Here is a 26521-nt window from a genome sequence, read left to right as displayed (position 1 = left end):
CATCTGTAAAAGTTTGTTAGGGTTTTAGGTGCCAAGCCAAATTTCTTCAACCTCCTGAGGTTAAAGAGACACTGTTGCACCTTCTTCACCACACTGTGTGGGTGGACCATTTCAGTTTGTCAGTGATGTGTACGCCAAAGAACTTGAAGGATTCCACCTTCTCCACTGCGGTCCCGTCAATGTGGATAGGTGGGGTGCTCCCTCTGCTGTTTCCTGAAGTCCACAATCATCTTGTTTTGTTGACGTTGAGTGAGGATATTTTCCTGGCACCACACTCCCAGAGCCCTCACCTCCTCCCTGTAGGCAGTCTCGTCATTGTTGGTAATAAGCCTACTGTTGTGTCATCTGCAAACTTGATTGAGTTGGAGGCGTGCGTGGCCACACATTCATGGGTGAACAAGAGGAGTACAGGAGGTGGCTGCGCATGCACCAGGTTTCCAAACTCTCTTTAGAGGATTACTGCCATGGAATTTCGCCATGCTTCCTGTTTCAGGGAAGCCTGGTTCGCGAGAAGGCTACTTTGTAGTTAACATTTAACTGGAGAAGGTTTTTTGGAAAGCCTTTTCATCTCTACCAGAACTTTTATAATTATTAGCATCATCGCTAACGGCTACACAAAATGTAGAAAGGGAAAGGTGGATACCTAGTCGGTGGTACAACAATGCATTCAAATGAAATGTGTCGTCCGCATTTAACCCAACCCCKTTGAATCAGAGAGGTGCGGGGGGCTGCCTTAATCGTACAACACGCGGTTTCAGAAAGTTCCAGAAATATATGAAAAACTGATGCATTTTGTTAATGTCTTATGAATGCATTTTCTAATAATTTCAACAAATGTAGTTGATTTCCTACTAASCTAAGTTCAATACATGTTTGAATATTGTTGAATACCAGTTTTAAATGTCTGTATTCCAAGATTCTGTCCGCGTTCTCCGAAATGTGGATTTTTTAAGGCCCTACAAAGGGAATGGTAACTTACAAACAATATGGCTTGTTATGTTACATTTAATTCAATAACAAATCAGGACAAGGGTAGAGCAAAGCAAAGCCATCTTAGTCTCAGTTTTTTGGTAAGCGGTGTTTATGAATTCAAACATCAGTTTCACAGCTCATCAAGGACTGAAGAGACAAGCATTTTAAAAATGAATAGAAAACCAGGCCAGCCAGCACAGGTCAGCTCAACTAGGCTCAGTAGTGTGAAATCGGTATTATGTTAATGAAAATGGCATAATGCGTACCTCTCCAGCCACTCTTTGGGTTTCTCCCACTGTGAGACCTCGGTCCTGCAGTTGTAGTAGTACTTCTTCCCAGAGGAACTGATGTGCTCTGACCAGTCATCTTTATCTTCATATGGCTGAGGAGTAGGGAAGAGGACATTTATGTAAGGGAGAAAGGAAAAAGGTTAGTGAGGGAGAAGGGAACATTTTATGTTGAGGACCTCCCGAGACAGGAATACCACAGGATGCCAACATCTGCTGGCATTGCTCACATTGTATATAGACTTATTTTTCACTGTATTATTGACTGTATGTTTGTTTTACTCCATGTGTAACTATGTGTTATTGTATGTGTCGAACTGCTTTGCTTTATCTTGGCCAGGTCGCAATTGTAAATGAGAATGTGTTCTCAACTTGCCTACCTGGTTAAATAAAGGTGAAATAAAATAAATAAAATCTGCCGAGACACTGGTCTCACAACAGCGGACCGTTATGGCTGAAGGGGCAGTATTGAGTAACCTGGAAAGAGGTGCCCATTTCAAACTGCCTCGTACTCAATTCTTGCTCGTACAATATGCATATTATTATTACTATTGGATAGAAAACACTCTCTAGTTTCTAAAACCGTTTGAATTATTTCTCTAAGTGAACCAGAACTCTTTCTGCAGCCCATTTCCTATCCGGAAGTGAGATTTCCAAAAGCGAGGTCTTTGTTCAAGAGCTTGTCTATAAAAAGGGCATGTCACTTGGGACTATAGAAACACGTCATACACCTTCCCCTGGGTGTCAAGCGGAAGTGAGAGCAGAAATGAGTTGATTATCTTGTTCTGGGATTGAATACATCCTCTTGGAATGAGAGGTCCGCCATTKWTTTTTTTTCCGAAGGCGCGAAGTTGGACCTGGAATCGCCTTCTGGAAAACCGTCGTTATGGGTGAATATGATCTCCGGCTTAGATTTTATTTGATACATGTCACAATATCATCCTAAAGTATGTTTTTTCAATATAGTTTAATTATATTATTGAAYTTTATTCGGGACTTTAGGCYTGATGCGTTGTATGAATTTGATCAAGAAGGAGAGGTTAGCGCCGCARGGCCAGTGTGCTTGCTAATTCAAGAGGGAAAGAGTTCGTTCTGGATCCAAACAAAGACGGTTCTGGACAAAGGACCCCTTGTACAACATTCTGATGGAAGATCAACAAAGATAAGGACCCAATTTGGGATGCTATTTCATATATCTGTCGAACTGTGCTATCGCTACCGATTACTTGGAATCAATGCTGTTGTGTGTTAGCTATTGCAGTAAGCTAATATAACGCTATATTGTGTTTTCGCTGTAAAACACTTAAACTCGGAAATATTGGCTGTATTCACAAGATCTTTGTCTTTCATTTGTTATACACCATAGACATTGAAATGTTTTATGATGAGTAATTAGGTAGTTGACGTTGGTGTCTGTATTTACTCTGGCTACTCCCGTGCTATTTCTGACTGTAGCTATGATGGTAGCAGTAATGTAAAACTGATTTATAGCTCAAATATGCACATTTATCGAACAAAACATAGATTTATTGTGTAACATGTTATAGGACTGTCATGAGGAAGTTGTTTCTAGGTTTGTTTGGTTGGATCTTGGTTAGTTAGGTTGGCTTTGTGCATGCGACCTGTGCTGTGAAAAATGTCTGTCCTCTTTTGTATTTGGTGGTGAACTAACATAAATATACGTGGTGTTTTCGCTGTAAAACATTTTAAAAAATCGGACACGTTGGCTGGATTCACAAGATGTTTATCTTTCAAATGCTGTATTGGACTTGTTAATGTGTGAAAGTTAAATATTTTTAAAAAATAGATTTTGAATTTCGCGCCCTGCACTTGAGCTGGATGTTGTCATAAGTGTACCGACCTCGGGCTTGCAGCCCTAACAGGTTTCACATATGGCAGAGTCTTTCTGGGTAAGTCTAAGAGCTTGGCACACCTTGATTGTACTATATTTACACATGAATTAAAACAATTCTTCAAGCTCTCAAGTTGGTTGTCGCTAGACAGCCATTGAACTCTTGCCATAGATGCCACTCAGAACATTCAGCATAGTCTTGGTAAGCATTGTATATTTGGCCCTGTGTTTTAGGTTATTGTCCTGCTGAAAGGTGAATTTGTCTCCCAGGGTCTGTTGGACAGCAGATAACCAGATTTTCCTCTAGGATTTTGCCTGTGCTTAGCTCTAATCTGTTTCTTTATATCCCAAAAATATGGAGTGTGGTACTCAGGCATGTTTTGGAATATTATATTATGTACAGGCTTCCTTCTTTTCACTCTGTCATTTAGGTTAGTATTGTGGAGTAACTTTTATTGTCCTCAGCACAAGGTGCAACTGTGCAATGATCATGCTGTTTAATACGCTTCTTGATATGGCACACCCATCAGGTGGACGGATTATTTGAGCAAATAATAAATAATCACTTACAGGGGAGTAAACAGATCTGTGCACAAAATTTGAGCAAAATAATATTTTTGTGCATATATATACATTTTTTTTGTGTGCATATGGTGTTGTGTTTAGGCCAGTGACAAAGTCTCAATGGAATCCATTTTAAATTCAGAGTAACAAATGTGGAAAAAGTCAAGGAGTTTGAATACTTTATGAAGGCACTGTAGGGTAGAGAGGGAGGAGGACATTTAGGTAAGAAGGGGGAGAGAGAACAGTGAACAGGAAGGAGGTGCAGGGGGCATTTAGGTAAAGAGGGAGTGGGAGAGAAGAGGACATCTTCGGTAAGAAGGGAGAGAGAGAGAGAACGGGACATTTGGCAAGAAGATGACGACATTCGGGAAAGGAAAGAGCATGAGTAGGGACAATTAAGTAAGGATAGGAGAAAATACAAGGATGCATGTTATCCCATCAAGAGTTGAGGCGGAAAAAATATACCGCAGCAAGAGACAAGAGAGGGATTAGGTCTGATGCAAGAGCTTGCAATGTGAGATGTAAAGGATGTGTGGGTCTATCTGGACATGAAGGTTTGGCTCCGATACCAGGGCTGGTTGGGAGATGAGACGGAGGGACGGATGCTGGCTAACCCAACTGACAACTAGCAAGGCTTCTCAAGATTTCAAAATATTGGTGTTTTTGTGAATGTTGAGGTGGATGCTTCCATGTACAAAACCAAGACAAATTCCTTGCAACATTGGTAGCATGGCAATAATGTTTCCTGATTCAGAAAACCACCTGCCCAGGGACTACAGATACAAATGTTGTATTTACAGGCCTGTTGAGTAATGGTGTGCATACTAACAGTCAACTAAATATAATAAAGTTAAATAAAACGCATTTCGCTAATCTTTATTTTTGACAAGTGACAAACAGAATTATAACCTAAAGAATTATGTTCAATGTCATCCAATAATTAGGGACAATAATAAAGCAAGGCAAGGCCGTGTTCAGGTTCCGTTTTTTGGGGGAAATGTTAATGAATTCATCCAAGACAGCAGCTTCACAGCTCATTACTGACTGAAGAGGCCAGCCACTTGACACACACTTAACATCTTTTAAATGAAAACGGAAGTAGGAGAGGAATTAGCCTAGCAGCTGATAGAAGCATAAGACTGTTTCCCCCTGTAGGTCTTCACTTGATATCGGTGTTACCTTGGTCCTGCTTGCTATCAAAGTCCTACTTTTTGAGCAGACGAAAGGACAATTTATCTATCCGTTTGACAAGCATTCTGTACCACTGAAAGAATATTTTCTCGTTTACCAAGGCAAATGTACGGTGACAATTTACCCGACACGTATGAATGGAAAACTAATGTTGGTGAATGCTACCCTTATTTTATTTGTTTCCAATTTAATCAATCAAATACAAGTCTTTAAAATAATTGTCTGAAACGGTCATTTTTATCAAGATCGGGGGTAAAATATGCCTGGACTGTCCATATTTGAAATYTGTGACGAAATCAAGGCAATTGTCAGATTTAAATAATCTATATTTATTTATCAAATGTAAATGTAGGCTAATAAAGTTATTTCAAATGGCATATAAACTATAAAATCCAAATACCTTCACAGATCATTGTAAAGGCTTTAAACACCGTTTCCAATGCTTGTTCAATGAACCATAAACAATTAATGAACATGTACCTGTAGAATGATTGTTAAGACACTAACAGCTTACCGACGGTAGGCAATTAAGGTCACAGTTATGAAAACTTTTGACACTAAAGAGGCCTTTCTACTGACTGAAAAACACCAAAAGAAATATGCCTAGGGTCCCTGATCATCTGCGTGAACGTGCCTAAGGCATGCTGCAAGGAGGCATGAAGGCCGCAGATGTGGCCAGGGCAATTCCAATGTCCGGGGTAAATTGGTAAATTCCAATGTCCGTACTGTGAGATGACTAAAACAGCGCTACAGGGAGACAGGACGGACAGCTGATCGTTCTCGCAGTGGCAGACCATGTGTAACGACACCCGCACAGGATCGGTACATCACACCTGCGGGACAGGTACAGGACGGCAACAACAACTGCCCGAGTTACACCAGGAACGCAAAATCCTTCCATCAGTGCTCAGACTGTCCGCAACAGGCTGAGAGAGGCTGGACTGAGGGCTTGTAGGCCTGTTGTAAGGCAGGTCCTCACCAGACATCACCGGCAACCGCGTCGCCTATGGGTACAAACCCATTGTCGCTGGACCAGACAGGACTGACAAAAAGTGCTCTTCACTGACGAGTCACCGTTTTGTCTCACCAGGGGTGATGGTCAGATTCACGTTTATCGTCAAAGGAATGAGTGTTACACCGAGGCCTGTACTCTGGAGCGGGATCGATTTGGAGGGTCCATCATGGTCTGGGGCGGTGTGTCTCAGCATCATCGGACTGAGCTTGTTGTCATTGCAGGCAATCTCAAAGCTTTGCGTTACAGGGAAGACATCCTCCTCCTTCATGTGGTATTCTTCTCCTGCAGGCTCATCCTGACATGACCCTCCAGCATGACAATGCCACCAGCCATGGCCAGCGAAGAGCCCGGACCTCAATCCCATTGAGCACGTCTGGGACCTGTTGGATCGGAGGGTGAGGGCTAGGGCCATTACTTTTGATTTTGACCCCCCTTTGTTCAGGGACACATTATTCAATTTCTGTTAGTCACATGTCTGTGGAACTTTTTCAGTTTATGTCTCAGTTGTTGAATCTTCTGTTTATACAAATATTTACTCATGTTAAGTTTGCTGAAAATAAAACAGTTGACAGAGAGGACGTTCCCTTTTTTCCCCCGGAGTATATAATATTTTGCCATTTAAAGATGGAATCTGCATTTAGGGTAATAGCGCAACCATCCGCCCCAGTACTTTCATTTATTGTCCTTGTTTTGTGGACGAAACGGAGGCGAGGTGCTTAGATCAGTTGTTGTAATATCCCAAAAAGACGTGGCAGTTTCAACATTAAGGTGAAACATTTTAACGAAATATTTAGGCCAACTATATTGCTGTACCCTAATAAGTATGTTGACATTGAGCAGCTTTGTGGTTTCTGATGCCCCTGATAGGTCAATATTTCAATGGGGGTGGTAGTGGAGAACCTAGCTGTCTGTATCAAACTCGCTTGACACAGTAACAAGAGATCAACTGATCAAGGCCTGGTTTCCTAAAAGCATTTTACGGCCATGTTCATCGTTAGAACCTTCTTAGGAACATCGTTAAATCGCTGAGCTGTTTCCCAAAACCACCGTTACTAAAGTTGCACTTGAAAACGCTCGTTATTTATCGACTGCGTCAGACCACTCGTAGCAGCTAAGTGCGTCGTTAGATGCTTTTGCGCCACTATTGAAAGATCTCCGCTAAACATTGCCAATAACTTCAGAACGAAGTCAACTTCAAATACAGAGTCTTTGCAATTGTTATGAATAAGTGAAGGATAAAAAGATGCTTCAAATGAAAACTGAGATGACTGCATTAATAAAAGACTGGAAAATGTAGGCCCATGTAGCCTATCATATTTAAATCAATTGAGTTCCATTTTGCCGAAATGCAGTTACTGCCTGAAAATTTGCCTCAATACATTTGATTTGTAACAACGTGCGCAATAACGTGCCCAATCTGTGATTCAGTGCATTGTTATTGGGTAAACCTAATAAGCCCCGCTTTTCTATAGATCCCATCCCTGACACGTGGTCTAACGACGCAAAAGTCTCCGCGTGGAGTTTTTCGGCCGTCGTAGGAACAATTCTTAACATTTAATTATTTATTCCTGGGAAAATAAAAAATATATAGTATGACAAAATGTAAGAAAAACTTACATTCCAGAGCGGCACCAGAACATCCAGTTGTAGTGAACGATGCATTGTTAAAAAAAAATCGTACGCCTAAGTTCCATCGCTATATGGAAACCGGGCCCAGGTGGTTTATTCTTGTGAGTTTTTGGTTGCAAGCAAGATTGCTTTAACAAGCCGGTGCATGTAATCTCCTATAACTAGAGTTAAGAAATTCAGTGGTAATGGGTAACACAGCTTCTAAAATCTGCCTGTTGGTTGCAATGAACCCTCAATGTTTGTGCCTGGGGGGGGAGGGGGGTCGTCAAAGTTGAAGTTTACATACACGTTAGCCAAATACATTTAAACTCAGTTTTTCACAATTCCTGATATTTAATCCAAGTAAAAATTCCCTGTTTTAGGTCAGTTAGGATCACCACTTTATTTTAAGAATGTGAAATGTCAGAATAGTAGAGCATGATTTATTTCAGCTTTTATTTCTTTCATCACATTCCCAGTGGATCAGAAGTTTACATACACTCAATTAGTATTTGGTAGCATTGCCTTTAAATTGTTTAACTTGGGTCAAATGTTTTGGTTAGCCTTCCACAAGCTTCCCGCAATAAGTTGGATGAATTTTGGCCCATTCCTCCTGACAGAGCTGGTGTAACCGAGTCAGGTTTGTAGGCCTCCTTGTTCGCACACGCTTTTTCAGTTCAGCCCACAAATTTGCTATAGGATTGAGGTCAGGGCTTTGTGATGGCCACTCCAATACCTTGACTTTGTTGTACTTAAGCCATTTTGCCACAACTTTGGAAGTATGCTTGGGGTCATTATCCATTTAGAAGACCCATTTGCAACCAAGCTTTAACTTCCTGGCTGATGTCTTGAGATGTTGCTTCAATATATCCACATAATTTTCCATCCTCATGATGTCATCTATTTTCTGAAGTGCACCAGTCCCCCCTGCAGCAAAGCACCCCCACAACATGATGCTGCCACCCCCGTTCTTCACGGTTGGGAGGGTGTTCTTCGGCTTGGAAGCCTCCCCTTTTTCCTCCAGCATCTTCACAAGGTCCTTTGCTGTTATTCTGGGATTGATTTGCACTTTTCGCACCAAAGTATGTTCATCTCTAGGAGACAGAACGCGTCTCCTTCCTGAGCGGTATGGCGGCTGCGTGGTCCTATGGCCTGGTCAGGCTAGTTGGCCAAAACTCTACTGGCCCAAAAATAATTTCTACTCACCCGGACATGGGGTTGTTTATAAATGCATTGCCTATAGGCTTGCATGCTTTCTCTATATTCAGCAAGTAATAGGCTACATTTGTTTAAGGTACTAAAAAGCCTTTAATATAATTTAGCAATTTGAGACATTAATTCATTCTTTAATATTGCACTGTATTAATAGCATTCATTTTTGTTTGTATAATATGTCATTTGCGACCGACCGCCTTGATTTGGTCTTGTAGCAAAATTTGAAGTGGTGTTTTTTTACATTGGATAAAAGCAGAGACAGAGCTACAAAATAGTATATCATGCACTGCATTTGAGGAACAATGGGAAAGTAATTCTGCTTTTAAAGTTGATAAACTTGTAACCTCACTTTTGAGAAAATGCCCTTTGAATGTTTTGGTACTACTACTAGTACTACTGGAGAACCCTTCTTTGTCTACACCCATTCAGCATCGTTCACATCCTCTTAACCTTTTGTCAATAGGGGGAGCAGTTAGCATTTATTTTTTCTGGGTGTCGCCAAATTAAACTGCCTCGTGCTCAATTCTTGCTCGTACAATATGCATATTATAAATTKTATTGGATAGAAAACACTCTCTAGTTTCATAAACCGTTGGAATTATGTCTGTGGGTGACCCAGAACTCTTTCTACAGCGAAATCCATGACAGATAGTGCGAAGGTCTGAGAGCGAAGCTCTGGTTTCAGATCAGTTTTTAAGGTCTGTGTGTATCCTATGGAACGACATGAACTGCACCCGCCTTCCCCTGGATGTCAGTAACCAATGAGAAGTGGAATGGGCTTTTTGCGTAGCTCTCAGAGGTTATAAAAGGCCAAGGAGTGAGGGTAGCCCCCCTTTCGACTCTGACCATTACGCAGAAGAGGACCTCGGGATGCCATTTTCATAGGCTCGGTTATCAACGTGAAATGTCTGTAATTTAATTCGATATAGGAGTTAGAAACATCATAACGTAGTTAATTTAAACCGTTTTATAGCAATTTATATCCGTTTAGTGCGATTTTGAGGAATTTCTATGTGATGCTCTTTGAAGCTTTGGGCACGTTTCGGGGTCCCGGTCGAACGTTAGTGGGCATTTCGACGGACAGAGGACATCTTTCGACCAAAAGAAGATTAGACCCAAGAAAGGATACATTGCCCAAGAATCTGATGGAAAATCACCTCATAGTAAGAAATATTTAATATGATAAATCGTTGTTCTGTCGAAATATTTTAAACGCATATTCCGCCATTTTGTTTGCTATAGCTTCGCTTGGCGAACCCTGTATTGCACAGTAAGGATAATTTTAGAATTGTAAATCAGCGATTGCATTAAGAACTAATTTGTCTTTCGATTCCTGTCAACCCTGTATTTTTTAGTCAAGTATATGATTAGCTTTCGATTAAACTAGATCACTATGAAAGATGGCGTCCGACATGTTGAGGCTTGATTTGCTACTATTTTCATTGTATAACCACGTTTTTTTATGGCTAAATATGCACATTTTCGAACAAACAATATATGTATGTTGTAATATGATGTTCCAGGATTGTCATCGGAAGAATTCTGAAAAGGTTAGTGAAAAAATTTATATCTTTTGGCGATGATAACGATATCGCTCCCTTTGGCTTGAATTCATGCTGGGGTGACGTTTGCACATGTGGTATGCTAATATAACGATTTATTGTGTTTTCGCTGTAAAACGCTTAGAAAATCTGAAATATTGTCTGAAATCACAAGATCTGTGTCTTTCCATTGCTATGCTTTGTCTATTTTTATGAAATGTTTTATGATGAGTAAATTGGTCATACACGTTGCTCTCTGTAGTAATTCTAGTCGAGTTGTGATGGTGGGTGCAATTGTAAACTGTGATGTAAACTTCTACCTGAAATATGCACATTTTTCTAACAAAACCTATCCTATACCATAAATATGTTATCAGACTGTCATCTGATGAGGTTTTTTCTTGGTTAGTGGCTATCAATATCTTTATTTGGCCGAATTGGTGATAGCTAGTGGTGTTGAGAAAAAATGGTGGACAAAGAAAAATGGTGTATTTTGCTAACGTGGTTAGCTAATAGATTTACATAGTGTCTTCCCTGTAAAACATTTTAAAAAACAGAAATGATGGGTTTATTCACAAGATCTGTATCTTTCATCTGGTGTCTTGGACTTGTGATTTAATGATATTTAGATGCTACTATTTACTTGTGAAGCTATGCTAATCAGTGTGGGGGGGGTGGGGGGTGCTCCCGGATCCGGGTTTCTGAGGCAGTAAAAGTTGCTTTAGCCCCAACCATCTCTCTTCAAGGGTTGAGCCGAGCGTTCTGTCCAAACAACAGTCAAGCAATTCAAGCTAACTGGCTAACGTGAGAGAACCGTTCACTGACCATTTTACTTGCCCTCGCAGTGCTGGTTAGGCTGTTTTTATGTTATCCAGAGCATTGGTGATTGCAACTGTGCTGCTGGCAACAATTTGCGCTTTCTTGCCAACGTTTACTGACACTGGCCATATTCAACGGGCGTTGACCGTTCATAAATTCGTCAGTTATTCTGCGCTCTGGCACACTAAGACGAGAGTGCTCTGAAATCAGAGTAGATAGCTGATAAATTTGCTCTGGCTATGTCTAGCAACAGTTGACGTATTGACATTCTATTGAAATGGTTACTTGGAGTCTTTTGTTGAAACATGTATCTAGCTAGGTAAACAATGAACCATAATCGCAACTCATAATGTTACTACCCTGCATAAATCTGCAGGWAGCTAACCAACCAGGTTCAATGTTAGCTAGCTAGCATTAGGCTATAACTAGCAAAGCAAATGGCTCTGAGATACAAATAATATCATACACGTAACGTTAGCTTGAGAGCCAGCTAACAGTACACCAACTTGAAATGAAAACGACTGTCAAAATTAGAAACGTGTAATATCGGAAAATGCCGCTAGCTAGACTATCATGGATGGACGCCTCTGCCTGTCACAGATGCCATGGTTGCCCTTAGTTTGAAGATGTAATTCGGAGACAGGTGTTTTCGCCATCTCCTTAGCCATCATWCTCGAATTCCACTGATTTCAAAACTCGGTCCTCCAGAAAGTGGAGAGCAACACTGACGTGATACATATATATATATTTTTAAGCCGCGTTAGACAGGATTACCTACATATACTGACCAGCTCAAATAGACAGAAGCGTGCTATATGGCAGACCAATCTGAACTCCTCTCTCAGCATGTCCAGCCCACTCATTATCTCAACCAATCATGGCTAGCAGGAAGGTTGCTGCCTTTTTCTGTGGCTAAACCAACTAGGCTCGTAATTTAATTGCAATCGTATTTACAGATGGCATACAAGTCTGTTAAGGCACATGAAAGTTCACATGTTCCAGAAGGCATTTCTGCCCAAAAACACATTTTGATTAATAACATAGACTCTCAAATGGCTCTCTTATGAAGTAGTGACACGCGACATATGCCTAGTTTCCTGAAACGAGTCACATTTTAAGAATAAGACGCTGCCCCTTTAAAGAGACATCTGCATTTCAAAAGAGATATCAATACACTTTTTTGCAAACAATCAATAGTAGCCAGCCTATTGCGAGTATGTTCACCTAAATAAAATAAGATCAGCGGGTGTATTGATGAGTGCTTCTTTTTGCTCTGCACAGCTCGTGGGCGCATCACCTGGCAATGTACTGCTTGAGAACAAGAAGTTATGAGAGTGGTGCTTTACCACCCAATCATATTGCTCAAATACAAATAGTATGACTTTTCAGCATGTGGTCTTCAATGGTTTTCAGATGGCAGACTGTGACAGAGCAGGTAAATGTCAAACTGGAATGCAAAATGTGCTGAGAATTTACTGGCCTGGACAAGCCAGTGACTGACAAGAACCACTGGCCCAACATGTTATTCCCAGGCCACAGGCCAGCATACAATAGTTTATGTTGGACCCTGTCTAAAATGCTTGACACATACGAACCCTGGTCTGGTCCAGTGTCTGGCTGTAGAGTCCCACTCAAAAGAGACAGACTGACGCATTTAGCACATTAAAGATGTTCAGCAAATGATAAGGGAAACGTGTGCACTTGTACACTCCTTCCCACAAATGTCAAATCATTGGACTATTGTAGGCATCTGCTAAAGGGAGTTTGCAGCTTATTTCTTAAAACCAATAATTTCCTTTCAAATCCACGCAGGGAAGTGAACAAGTGTACACTTCAGAGGAAAGGAGAGATTGGGACATTGTCCAGTCCACCATGCTTTAACAAACAACACAGAGGTGGTAAGCGTGTAATATACTTACTGCGTCTGATGTCTTGCTGGGGTTCGAATGTGAATTGGAGCTGCTATGATGGGTGCTGTGGTTGTGTGAATTTTCCTGTGGAGAATAACTGGTCCCTAGAAAGAACAAAAAAGTAGATGGTTTTTATTCAACCAACAGGCAAGTATCAAATTGCTAGATTTGGAACAATAAAGTCCTTCCATTTGTCCAATTCAGTCTGTAACAGAAACTCAAGATAATACATTGTCTCAAGGTAGCCTTACTTTTTTGGTAAGCTTAGCATACGTCAGCCAGACATCGGCCTAATAAGTATCATCGCTGACTGATAAGTGCATCCAACTACCATCAGAAGAAGAAACCAGTGCCTCAATTGGAATCAAAACTGCACTGCAGTATTTATTTTGGGGCATAAATATTACGCAGATTCACCTTACAAGTAAACCACTTCTCAAAAAAAAGTTACTGATGAAACATTGTTAATGCACAACTGAATCTGCCAATCTATTTCTAGAAGAATTTTAACTAGCAGCTAGACCTCAGAGGCATCCCCAAAATCAGATAAGCATCAAGGAAAGGTCACAGTTAAACATTTGACAAGGGAAATAAAAAAATGTTACACAGAACATTTGTGTTATACCCTAAGTGAGGCTACAAATTGACCTTTTTTAGTGGTGAATTGCAATTGTCTTGGAATGATGTAACTAAATCCATTTTTATAAACTTTTGAGAACAAATACTGATTGCCTAGTTGTATTGACATAGGTTTGAAACTAAAGAGGCAGAGGTGAAGTAGTTTACAGGCTAACATCCAGAGATTGACAGAGGCACTCAGCTAATCAAAATTTGTGAAGGTAAACTATTTAAATTACTAGGCTACTTTAATATGTAGCTTATCAAACACAGCACTGGCTTGCAAATCCAAAACACAGTTAGAGGAAAACTGACTTGCCAGAAATACACATATTTCCAATTCACAAATTCAAAAGTTAAACTTTATGTTTAACAGTGTTTTACTGGAAACCAATGCCAAATAAAAAAGACTTGTCACAAGCAGATAGATAGTGTTTGCTGTATCTCATAAGTTTATTCCTTGTGATGCAGATACAATTGTGCGTTTACACTGAGTGGGCCATATTGCTTGTGGCTGCAGGCCCAGWTGGAGGAGGAAGGTTGTTGTGTGTGTGTGTGTCAGTGAGAGAGCTCCCTGTCCCATGCGGCAGGTGTGAGTCAGAAGCAGAAGCCTAAGGGAACCTAGGGTATCCTAATTCCTATTTAGCGCACTACTTTTGACCAGAGACCATAGGGCTCTGATCAAAGGTAGTGCACTATATAGGGAATAGGGAGCCATTTGGGACAGGGACATAGCATCACCAAACGCAGCAGGTGGAGGAAGTAGCTATGTCACAAATACTCCAATATCGATGGAKACAAAAAGGCAAGCTTCAGCCCAGAGGACCGATTAGCTGTGGCATCTCTGTACTGACAGCAGTATCAACAGTGGACATTTGAGAGTGAGAATAATAGGGGATGCTGAAAAGCGCTTAACTTGAAGGGATAACTCCTAAAGGTCAATGGTTTTGTCCAAAATTGCACCCTATTACCTATGTGGGGCACTACTTTTGGCCAGAGCCCTATGGCTCTTAGAGGAAGAGTACGGTTTTAGGATAATTTTTTTTAGATAATGAATAAGATTAGATGGACAGGGAGGACCTGATCTTAGATCATCTCTCCTAGTTTCAGACACTCTGAATACAAGCTCTGATGTCTTTCGGCTCCATAACCGGACCATCCTGCTGCCATGGGCTCGAGTTACATTTTGCATGTTTTTTTTATTCTGTCCAGGCAAAACCATCATGTGAACATTCTCAAGGTTGGAAATTAACACCCGCCAAATGCGGGTATATTTTGTCATTGGCGGGTAAGAATGTATATTTCAACAACCACGTTGGCAACACAGAGCATTTGGAAACAGTAAAAAAAATATTTAAAAAAATAAATAAATACAAAGCCCACATGTAGAAGTTTGTCATCCCCACAGTGACTGTATGTACGTGCATACCCCAACCAGAAGCCATGGATTACAGGCAACATCCGCATCGTGCTAAAGGCTAGAGCTGCCGCTTTCAAGGAGCGGGACACTAATCCGGACGCTTATAATAAATCCTGCTATGCCCTCAGACGAACCATCAAACAAGCAAAGTGTCAATACAGGACTAAGATTGAATTATACTACACTGGCTCTAATACTCTTTGGATGTGACAGGGCTTAAACTATTACTGACTACAAAGGGAAACACAGACGCGAGCTGCACAGTGATGCAAGCCTACAAGACGAGCTAAATGCCTTTTATGCTCGCTTTGAGGCAAGCAACACCGAAGCATGCACGAGAGCACCATCAGTTCTGGACGACTGTGTGATAATGCTCTCGGTAGCCAATGTGAGCAAGACCTTTAAACAGGTCAACATCCACAAAGCCGCAGGGCCTGACGGATTACCAAGACGTGTACTCAAAGCATGCGCGGACCAACTGGCAAGTGTCTTCACTGACATTTTCAACCTCTCCCTGACATCTGTAATACCTACATGTTTCAAGCAGACCACCATAGTCCCTGTGCCCAAGGAAGCGAAGGTAACCTGCCTAAATGATTACAACTTATCACTCACATCAGTTGCCATGAAGTGCTTTGAAAGGTTGGTCATGGCTGACATCAACAGCATCCCCCCAGATTCCCTGACCCACTCCAAATCGCATACCGCCCCAACAGATCCACAGATGATGCAATCTCAATCGCACTCTACACTGCCCTTTCCCACCTGGACAAAAGGAACACCTATGTGAGAATGCTGTTCATTGACTACAGCTCAGCAATCAACACCATATGGCCCCTCAGGGGTATGTACTTAGTTCCCTCCTGTACTCCCTGTTCCCCCACGACTGCGTGGCCAAACACGACTCCAACAACATTAAGTTTGCTGACGACAACAGTGGTAGGCCTGATCACCGACGTCGATGAGACAGCCTATAGGGAGGTCAGAGACCTGGCAGTGTGGTGCCAGGACTACAACCTCTCCCTCAATGTGAGCAACACAAAGGAGCTGATCGTGGACTACAGGAAAAGGCGGGCCGAACATTCCCCCATTAACATCGACGGGGCTGTAGTGGAGAGGGTCGAGAGTTTCAAGTTCCTTGGTGTCCACATCACCAACGAACTATCATGGTCAGTCGTGAAGAGGGCACAACACCTTTTCCTCCCTGGAGACTGAAAAGATTAGGCATGGGTGCCCAGATACTCAAAAGTTTCTATAGCTGCACCACCGAGAGCATCCTGACTGGTTGCATCCCCACCTGGTATGGCAACTGCTCGGCATCTGACCGTAAGGCACCACAGAGGGTTGTGCGTACGGCCCAGTACATCACTGGGGCCAAGCTTCCTGCCATCCAGGACCTATATACTAGGCAGTGTCAGAGGAAAGCCCCAAAAATTGCCAGAGACTCCAGTCACCGAAGCCATAGACTGCTTTCTCTGCTACCGCACAGCAAGCGGTACCGGAGAGCCAAGTCTAGGACCAAAAGGCTCCATAACAGCTTCACCCCCAAGCCATAAGACTGCTGAACTAGACTATTTACACTGACAAGGATTTCATTATGCTCCCCTGAAGATGGTGAAACTGCATTACAAGTCTGAAAACCTCATGGCTGACAAGAAAAACAGAACATTGAGGCTTAGTTTGTGGTCACTGTGCATGAAAGAGACTATGGTCACTGTGCATGAAAGAGACTATGGGGCAATAAGTAGCTGTCAACATCTAGATCTACCAACTTTGGCACGGTTCGAATACTCCTAACATGCATCTTTACTTCATTGAAGTGATCATTGAGCTGACATTACTAAATAGTTTTTTAGCAAGCTTGCCATTGCATTGCTTTTAACAATTATGTCATGTCAGATGAGCGATTTCAAGTATTTCTACATTTTAAAAGCATACTAATAGGGCCCTAGCCCTACAAGTTAACTCCTCATCCCATGCTGTAGGCCTAGGTGCTGTGGCCAACTATTGTTTGTTATATGGCATGATGGAAAATGATAGAAGGGGTGGCAGGCTGCAACACACAGGGCCAATCAGGGGTTGGAACCGGTTCAGGGAACAGAACCAACAAACAGGACAATAACAAAAAATTTCAAGGAACAGAAACGGAACGAAAGTGATCCATACTGTCCCGGAACAGAACCGTTATTTTAAAAACATGGAAACTGGCTAATAACGTTATTTTACGTTCTAGGCATTTTTTTCTAGTTTCAAAAAACAAAAAAAATAAAAAACAAAGGGCCTATGCAAAGCACTCACTGTCACTCAAACTTATTCCAGCATCTGCCTGCAAGCTGAAAAGCTTTGCCAATCCCATATCGCTCCATAGTTTACAAGAATATACTTTTGGTTGCAGCCCCTGGTAACAGTATGGGGTGAACGCTAGTTAGCTCCTACCAACAGTGAGATTGGGGAAAGAATGCATGTATAATTTAAGCGGATCAAATCAGAAATTCACTGCCATTTCCTAGCACTTGTCAGAATTACTCACACCTTTAAAAAAAAAATCTCGCAACAGGCCTAGAGAGTTTCGAGGGGCCTTGGGAGTAAAGTGAGTATATCACAGGATGAGTTTGTATGTCATGGCAGAGGCATGTTTAACCTAGAATAAATATACTGAACATAGTAAAATCAATGAAATTGTTTTATTTGAGTTACAGTTCATGAGGAAATCAGTCAATTGAAATAAATTCATTAGGCCTTTATCTATGGATTTCACATGACTGGGAATACAGATATGCATCTATTGGTCGGGTACGTTTAAAGAAAATGGGCCTTAGGATCGCATCACGGTGTTTTTGTGCATTCAAACGTGCATCGATAAAATGCAATCATGTTTGTTGTCCATAGCTTATGCCTGCCCATACCATAACCCCACCATGGGACACCCTGTTCATAAAGCTGACATCAGTAAACCGCTTGCCCACACCACACTTTAACCCTAGAAAGCGGTTGTGAGGCCGGTTGGACGTACTGCCAAATTCTCTAAAACGATGTTTGTAGAGAAACTAACATTCAATCCTCTGGCAACAACTCTGGAGGACATTCTTGCAGTCAGCATGCCAATTACACACTCAAAACTTGAYACATCTGTGGCATTACATTTACATTTTAGTCATTTAGCAGATGCTCTTATCCAGAGTGACTTAGTAGTAGTGAGTGCATACATTTCCATATTTTTGTTTGCACTGGTCACCCGTGGGAATCGAACCCACAAGCCTTGCATTGCAAGTGCCATGTGGATGTCATAAGGTGAATGCACCAATTTGTAAGTCGCTCTGGATAAGAGCGTCTGCTAAATGACTTAAATGTAAATGTAAATGTAATGTTCTACCAACTGAGCCACACAGGACAGTATTGAGAGACAAAACTGCACATTTTAGAATGGCCTTTTATTGTCCTCAGCACAAGGTGCACCGTGTAATGGTCATGCTGTTTAATCAGCTTCTTGATATGCCAAATCTGGGTTATCTTGGCAAAGGAGAAATGCTCACTGACACGGAACCCAAATCGGCTGCACGCATGCATAAATTTATTTTGTCCCCCCACACCAAACGCGATCACGACACACAGGTTAAAATATCAAAACAAACTCTGAACCAATTACATTAATTTGGGGACAGGTTGAAAACCATTAAACATGTATGGCAATATAGCTAGCTAGCTTGCACATGCTAGCTAATTTGTCCTATTTAGCTAGCTTGCTGTTGCTAGCTAATTTGTCCTGGGATATAAACATAGTTGTTATTTTACCTGAAATGCACAAGGTCCTCTACTCCGACAATTAATCAACACATAAAAAGGTCAACCGAATAGTTTCTAGTTCTCTCCTCCTTCCAGGCTTTTTCATTTTTCAACTTATATGGTGATTGGCATCTAAACTTTCATAGTATTACCACGACGACCGGCAAAACAGTTCATCTTTCAATCACCCACGTGGGTATAACCAATGAGGAGATGGCACGTGGGTACCTGCTTCTATAAGCCAATGAGGAGATGGGAGAGGCAGGACTTGCAGTGCGATCTGCATCAGAAATAGTAATGACTTCTATTTTAGCCCTTGGCAACGCAGATGCTCGTTGGCGCGCGCGAGCAGTGTGGGTGCAATAATTGAATAACATGGATTTCTACATTTATTTTGCGACGCTCGCGCACGCGACGTGTCCGGTCAGCATGTAACAGGGATGTGCACAATTTGAGAAATAAGCTTTTTGTGCATATGGAACATTTCTGGGATCTTTTATTTCAGCTCATGAAACATGGGACCAACAATTTAAAATGTTGCATTTATAATTTTGTTCAGTGTATGATGAGCCAACCACAGTCATTCATTTAATCATATGTAATTAGGCATGCTTCCTTCTGTGTAGTATTTACAGTGTATGGTACAGGCAAGAACTCAGTGTGCACTGACTTAGAGGGGGGCTTAATTCAGGGCCTGTATAAAGTATCTCAGAAGAGTGATACACAATAAGTTTTGCCTTTTAGATCGTAATGACGAAAATTACATGGACAGGAGAGACCCGATTCTAGGCCAGCACTCCTAATCGGACACGCTTGATGAATGTAGGCCCAGATGTCCCTTGCATATAGCGTATGTGCCACAGATGTTCAGCATGATATTGAAGTAAACAAATCTATACACTGGTATTTCACTGTTCATACATGTCTGGCTAGGTTAGATTGGTTATGCCATTCTCATTGTGGGTCAAGACAAAACAACGACCGATTTCCAGTCAGGGCAGGGAAAAAGAGCCATTTTGGATAGTGACCAAAGCCAAGAAATCAGGGCCTAAAAATGTATTTTTGGTCCACCAGCCAGTGGCAGGTAGATTTCAAAACCTACCAGACACTCATATCTTTTCCCCCAAACAAAACAGATTTTTTTCCTTAAAACTGCACCAACAAAAACTAGATGAACATGCTTAGTAATTTTTCTAAAACAAATGTGCTACTAGTAAGAAGTAACGTGGTATATTGTTTAATTTGTGACCTGAATCTTAAATGAAACTTTTTAAGGCTAGGGGGCACTATTTTCACATCCGGATGAAAAGTGTGCCCAAAGTAAACTGCCTGCTACTCAGGCCTAGGATATGCATAGTATTAGTAGATTTGGATAGAAGACACTCTGAAGTTTCTAAAACTGTTTGAATGATGTCTGTGAGTACAACAGAACTTATTTGGCAGACYAAACCCCGAGGACAAACCATCCAGGGGAAAAAAAATTGAGGTCACTCTCTTTTCAATGTGTTTTCTATGGAGATCTGGATTTCTAAGGCACTTGCTTGCAGTTCCTATCACTTCCACTGGATGTCAACAGTCTTTAGAAATTGGTTGATGTTTTTCCTTTGAGAAATTAAGGCAGTTCAGAATGAGGGTCGAGTGAAGTGTACTGTTTGTTAGAGGCGCGTGACCTGAAAGCTCCACTTTGTTTTTATCCGCTATTGAACGCAGTTTATCCCGTTAAAAAAATACCTAAAGTTGTACTAGGAAAGTTGTATGAAATGTCTGGATCAAGTTTACAGGTAACTTATTAGATGCTTTGTAGTCATGTTGCGTGAGTTGGAACCAGTGTATTTTCAGAATCAAACCCGCCAAATAAATTGACATTTTGGGGATATAACGACAGAATTAATCGAACAAAAGGACAATTTGTGATGTTTAATGGACATATTGCAGTGCCAACAAAAGAAGATCTTCAAAGGTAAGGCATGAATTATATGTTATTTCTGACTTTTGTGTTGTGCCTGGCGGGTTGAATTATGATTTTCATGTGTATGTTTGATGGGGTGCTGTCCTCAGATAATAGCATGGTTTGCTTTCGCCGTAAAGCCTTTTTGAAATCGGACACTGTGGCTGGATTAACAAGTTCATCTTTAAACCGGTGTATAACACTTGTATGATTTATGAATTATTATGAATATCTGTTTTTGAATTTGGCGCGGTGCTATTTCACTGGGTGTTGTCAAATCAATCCCGTTAATGGGATTGGCGCGTGAAGGGATCACTAAGAAGTTAACCAAAAGATCACAGAAACAAACATTTCACCTGCACCTTTAAGGGTGGGAGGTTACTGAGGAAATGTCATGTTTGTGCCTGAGTCGTCTTCTCTTCCCTAACAGTTGAAACTTTAACATTGAAAACCTAGCTTGTTAACAAAACAATGTAAATAGCCAAGAAACACAAGGGCAGTCTCACTTCAGTAGACAAGTAAATTAGACCAACTTTTGTACCTCTGCGCAGCGCTTCTAAAAATGTATCCTTCACTCAGCTCTTCACATGCGCACAGACCCAAGCCAGGCAGTGTTGCAGCGCCAGGTGGATAGGCTATAGTAGTTCTTTGAGCAATTAATTTACCAGCTATGAAACAAGGCCGCAGAAATACTTTGAAAACCGCTACTGCAGCATTTATGTGTATTCACAAATTAGAGTGAAATGCAACCAACGTGGTAGGTGAAATAGACATCTTACCCGCCAATGACAAAATCTACCCGCATTTGTACAGGTGTTCATTTTAGGCCCTGCAAGAAATAGGCAAACACACTGCCAGTAAATAGGCTTAAATAATGCACAGCTAGACTTAACCAGGTACAGAGCAGACCAGAAGTACAGTATAATGGGAAATGAAGGTTGAGCACTATAATGCTATTATCTCATGACCAAGTCTCCAAAGTTGGTGTGTGAATACTATTCTTAAAAGAATATTACAATGACACATTAGCAGTTTGGTCAATGGTTAAAGAGGCTACATCCAAATAGAGGCTAATAGTTGACAAAACTAGTCATAATATTAATAGTGTGCATTTGCTAATTGTTGGTAATGGACATATTTAGAATTTGAATGAAAAACACAATGCTAACAGATATCACATAAAATCAGTAACAAGGCACAACTGGTAACCATATTCAAAACACAGTTTTAGGTAAGCATATGAGTGTCTCAGTGTACAATGAGCAGGCTGACTAGTGGAGACAGTGGAATGAAGTGCTAGTTCAAGAAGGAGATGCACTTTACAGAGCTGGCTTCCGCCAGCTAGCTACTTTTCATGAATCTGACATAATTGTTTAGTTTCACCACAGCACTCAGAATATTGTCTAGTCTTACCTATCCTAGAGAGTGCCATCCGACTACTGTTTGACAATGCAGAAGGTAGAGTAACTTAAGTGTTCAATTCAAGATCAAAATACCAGGGATAATGATCCTCATTCAGAGCCCAAACTCAGAAAACAGGAGAAGCGAGAGGATAAGAATATGATTCTGGGTTTAGACAGACACTTCTGATTTGTTAGATGATCAGTCTTATGGTTTACACCTCTGCCATGATTTATTACATGTGTTGTCCTGGCTAATATGCTGGACTTGATTTCGTCACTGTCTTATAGGTATACTAAGCAGCACATATGAGACACTGTGCAGTCTTTCACTTCCAATAAGTGTGTCATTAAACCATCTATGTGCTATTTCTATGCCTCCCGTTCAGAAGTTTCATTTTTGTCTTTTACTTTCGGTTTTGTACACAAGCTTCAAACAGCTGAATATACAAAAATGTTTGTTTTGGAAAATATAATTCACAGCGGTTTAGATGGTTCAATTATGCTCTACACAATGACTGCTTGTTTTGTCACAAACTGAAATTAGGCAAACTAATGGAATTTTAGCAACCAGGATATGGTGGAGCCATTTCTGCATAGTGCATCTTTAAAGATAGATTTAAGGCATGTGACCAAACACTACTAGACAGAGCTGTTGCCTTGTGCTTCAGATCTATAATGGCAACATAATTTGAGAGAAAGTACTGTTTACATTCAAATTTTAGTCATTTAGCAGACAGACACTCAGAGCGACTTACATGTATGCTTGATCTTAGCAACGCAATATTTCTGACTCGGCCTACACCATACAGCTTAACAAATGAATGAAGAATACATGTCAGTAGTAAAATTAGCATAGGGAGAAACTAAGTAAGACACTGGTGGTTAGCTACTTGAACAGTTTTTTTAAAGTTTTTTTTATCTTATATACATTTCTCACCTCCATCCCTCTCTCTGGCCCGCTGCACGTGGACTGCCTTTGCCCTGCCATGCCCCGTGCTGTCAATGTGTTTGTTGTCAGGACTGTCAGATCGCCGAAGCATTTTACATGGCGGAGTGGCATCTGCGGTGTCTCGCATCTTGTCATGGCGGTGATCACCACCGGGGTGACTCTTCGATGAGTACTTGAGAGTCTGAAAACACAAATCAAACATCAATAGATTCTGGAACGGCGATCGATTCGAAATGCTCGAGCTGAATCTAGACGTCTGACTAAGTGTCTGTGATATCATTACAAGTTGCATAGCACAAAAGCTTGTTAGCCCCAAAATTATGCAGCCAAATAATATGCATGCCATGAAAATGTGTTTACAATGTCTTGCAAATTCTAAAAAGTCGTGACTTAATCTTGTAGTTAGCTAGATCAGCTGTGGCTACGTCACAAGCTATTGGCTCCATGGATGGGCATTGACAATTGATTACCTAAACCCTGCGCATGTAAGACTCAAACTAAACGTGGGGTGTAACGCCACATTTTGAAATCAATAGATGTGGTAGACAGCTTATTCAAGTGTTTTTCTGTCTTATCATATAACGTTAGCTAACATTAGTTAGCGTTAATGCCGACCATATATAGCTAGCTACTAACGTTAATTCTTAAAATTGCAAAGAAAACCTAATTTATTATACTATTTGGATGTTACCAACATGGAGGTTATTTAGTTAACTACATTTATTTTTCTGAAGTTTGCTCCTTAATCTTATATCGCGCAAACTGACATTACGAATAGGCCGGAATTATAGTTAACTATGGGTTCCAATAAAACTCGCTAGCAAATGTGTTCACAAAGCAAAATTCGACGTTTAAATTATTTATACAATCTACCAGACATAATGGTAATGTTAACCAACATACGGCATTGTTTTTTGTTCAAACCCAAAGGAAATTCGCTACTTTGCGATTTTCCGCACCGAGGCCTGTAGTACTCAAGAAGCCTGCACTAGAGTATCCATTTTAATCTTATTTGTTGCTAGCTAACAAGTACCTGGTAGGGCTGTGAATCCCTTCGGTCGTTGCACCTAAAAAATTAAGAAGAAACAGGTTGTAAAGATGATCTCAAACATCAATGAAAAAACAAAAAAAACAGTTCAATAATCTGCAACAGCTGAATAGCTTCCATAAGTTTCTACTTATTTTTATTGCAATAAAAATGGCGGATTGTCAAAACTGAGAAGAAAAAACTGAATAGAAGTAACGTTAGAGCTGTTTACCCATCGCTGAGTCTCGGTTGTTTCCTTGCATACATTACCATCAATGCCGTGTTAGTGTGTGTGGATTGGATGTGAAAGATGGACTAAGTTATGTTTTCTTTTTGTTTCAGCAACCGGTTATATTATTTTAATAGTTCTGAGTATTTCAGTTGCTAATCGGAAGAACGCTCTCGGTCCATCTCCCACTCGCGCGCACACCAACTAGCTATGCCCCTATCTACCGAAAGGTGAAGCTCAGCCTGCAGGTCCCCCCTCCCACTACTACATCCGGGACACTGCGGAGCTAAACTCGGCTGCCATCATCCGGTTGCCGATTTTTTTTGAGACGCTGCAAAGTTGTTCAGAAAAACAACAACACGGATTACTTTAGAACAGCACACTTCAGTGGCATTTTCATGCAGCAAAATAGGTTTATTACCTACCAGCATGTCTGTCACATTTTTTCACAAATACACTCTCAGAGTACTTGGTAGGTAATCTAGTAGTTCGAGTATGAACTCAAAACAATCTCCCTGGTTCTATTATGGATCTCTTGTGCTACCTGCTGGGTATTTGTGGAAGTGCATTAACACATATTTTGATTATATTGTATGTCGTGTACTGTACTTCTTTGTCAAATCTAATTTCCATTTCAATAAGAAACCCAGGTCTGATACAGATTTAGCTCATATGTGAATCCATACGCCCRACGTCCTCACTTGGCTAGCTGACACAGGAGGGAGGAGGCATCACGAGAGAGCTGCACAGTGTCACACTCTTCAAGCAACCTGTCTGATGCTGCCTGCAAAGTAAACCTTCTGCGAAATAAACATATCCTAGTCTGAACAGATTGGTGGAGATATGGTCATTTACATATTGTGAGCATGGTCAGAATGAAAAAGAAAGCCGACTGGCCATGGACAAAAGAAGCTATGTCCATCAGCACTTTGGTGCACAATGGATTTCCACTATTGGTCAGGAAGTCCCATTATGGAGCTTTCTTTGTGAATTTCAGAAACAAGCTGATAGTAGACTCTTGCAATGCTTTATTGCCTTTTAAGACAACCGTTATACATTTCACAGGAGTTAAAACAAATTCAACATGATGTTGCATTATTAGCTACACTTTAATAATTGAAAAGCCTAAAAGGAGAGGCAACTATAATTGCTTTGTACATCCTACAAATAAATAGGCTACTTAGTTTGGTGACATGTGTGTGTAAATTATGACAAATTGAGTGATAAAAGCTAAATTAATGACGATTTACAAGTGTTTATTGAGAAACTAAAGAATGTTTGTGTCATGAATAAATAAACATTGTATTGTGTAGTTGTTAATGGTAGGAACCAATGTTGTCATCAGCCAATCAATCAAACTATTTATATGGCACATTTCTTACAACAAATGCATTTCAAGATGCTTAACAAATAAAATCATTAAAGGTGAGGTCTTTCCCAGGGGGTAGATCAGAAACTATCAAATCACCTTTCGAACAGGGAGTACAGTAGGGTGAACAGGGTGAACAGTAGGGGACTGAGTGAACAGGGAGTACAGTAGGGGACTGAGCACGCACCCCTGAGGGGCCCCTGTGTTGAGGATCAGCGTAGCGTATGTTATTTTTACATACTCTTACCACCCGGGGTTGGCCCGTCAGGAAGTCTAGGATCCAGTTGCAGGAGGTGTTTGGTCCCAGGGTCCTTAGCTTAGTGATGAGCTTTGAGGGCACTATGTTGCTGAACGCTGAGCTGTAGTCAATGAATAGCATTCTCACATAGTGTTCCTTTTGTCCAGATGGGAAAGGGCCGTGTGGAATACAATAGAGATTGCATCATCTGTGGATCTGTTAGTGCGGCATGCAAATTGGAGTGGGTCTAGGATTTCTGGGATAATGGTATTGATGTGAGCCATGACCAGCCTTTCAAAGTACTTCATGGCTACAGACGTGAGTGCTACGGGTCGGCAGTCATTTAGGCAGGTTACCTGAGTGTTCTTGGGCACAGGGACTATGGTGGTCTGCTTGAAACATGTTGGTATTACAGACTCGGACAGGGAGAGGTTGAAAATGTCAGTAAAGGCACTTGCCAGTTGGTCAACGCATGCTCGCAGTACACGTCCTGGTAATCTGTCTGGCCCTGCGGCCCTGTGAATGTTAACCTTTTAAAGGTCTTACTCACATCGGCTGTGGAG

At 41.1% G+C, this 26521-nt stretch overlaps 1 protein-coding gene across 1 annotated transcript in view; it reads right to left on the bottom strand.

Moving 5' to 3' along the window:
• LOC111953238 (WW domain-containing adapter protein with coiled-coil) overlaps positions 1-24572 on the bottom strand; it is a 65447-nt gene extending 40875 nt beyond the window's left edge. Inside the window, exons 1-5 of the mRNA XM_023972380.2 lie at positions 24355-24572; positions 24129-24162; positions 23084-23276; positions 12984-13078; positions 1239-1354 (exon numbers count right to left, since the gene is read on the bottom strand). Coding sequence (XP_023828148.1) covers positions 1239-1354; positions 12984-13078; positions 23084-23276; positions 24129-24162; positions 24355-24395 — 479 coding nt within the window. The 5' untranslated portion in view covers positions 24396-24572. The remainder of the gene's footprint in view (positions 1-1238; positions 1355-12983; positions 13079-23083; positions 23277-24128; positions 24163-24354) is intronic.
• Between the last annotated feature and the right edge of the window lie 1949 nt (positions 24573-26521).

Source organism: Salvelinus sp. IW2-2015, linkage group LG27 (genome assembly GCF_002910315.2).
Source record: "Salvelinus sp. IW2-2015 linkage group LG27, ASM291031v2, whole genome shotgun sequence".
In the NCBI taxonomy this organism is placed as follows: Eukaryota; Metazoa; Chordata; class Actinopteri; order Salmoniformes; family Salmonidae; genus Salvelinus; species Salvelinus sp. IW2-2015.
This window is presented reverse-complemented; position numbering and strand designations above follow the sequence as displayed.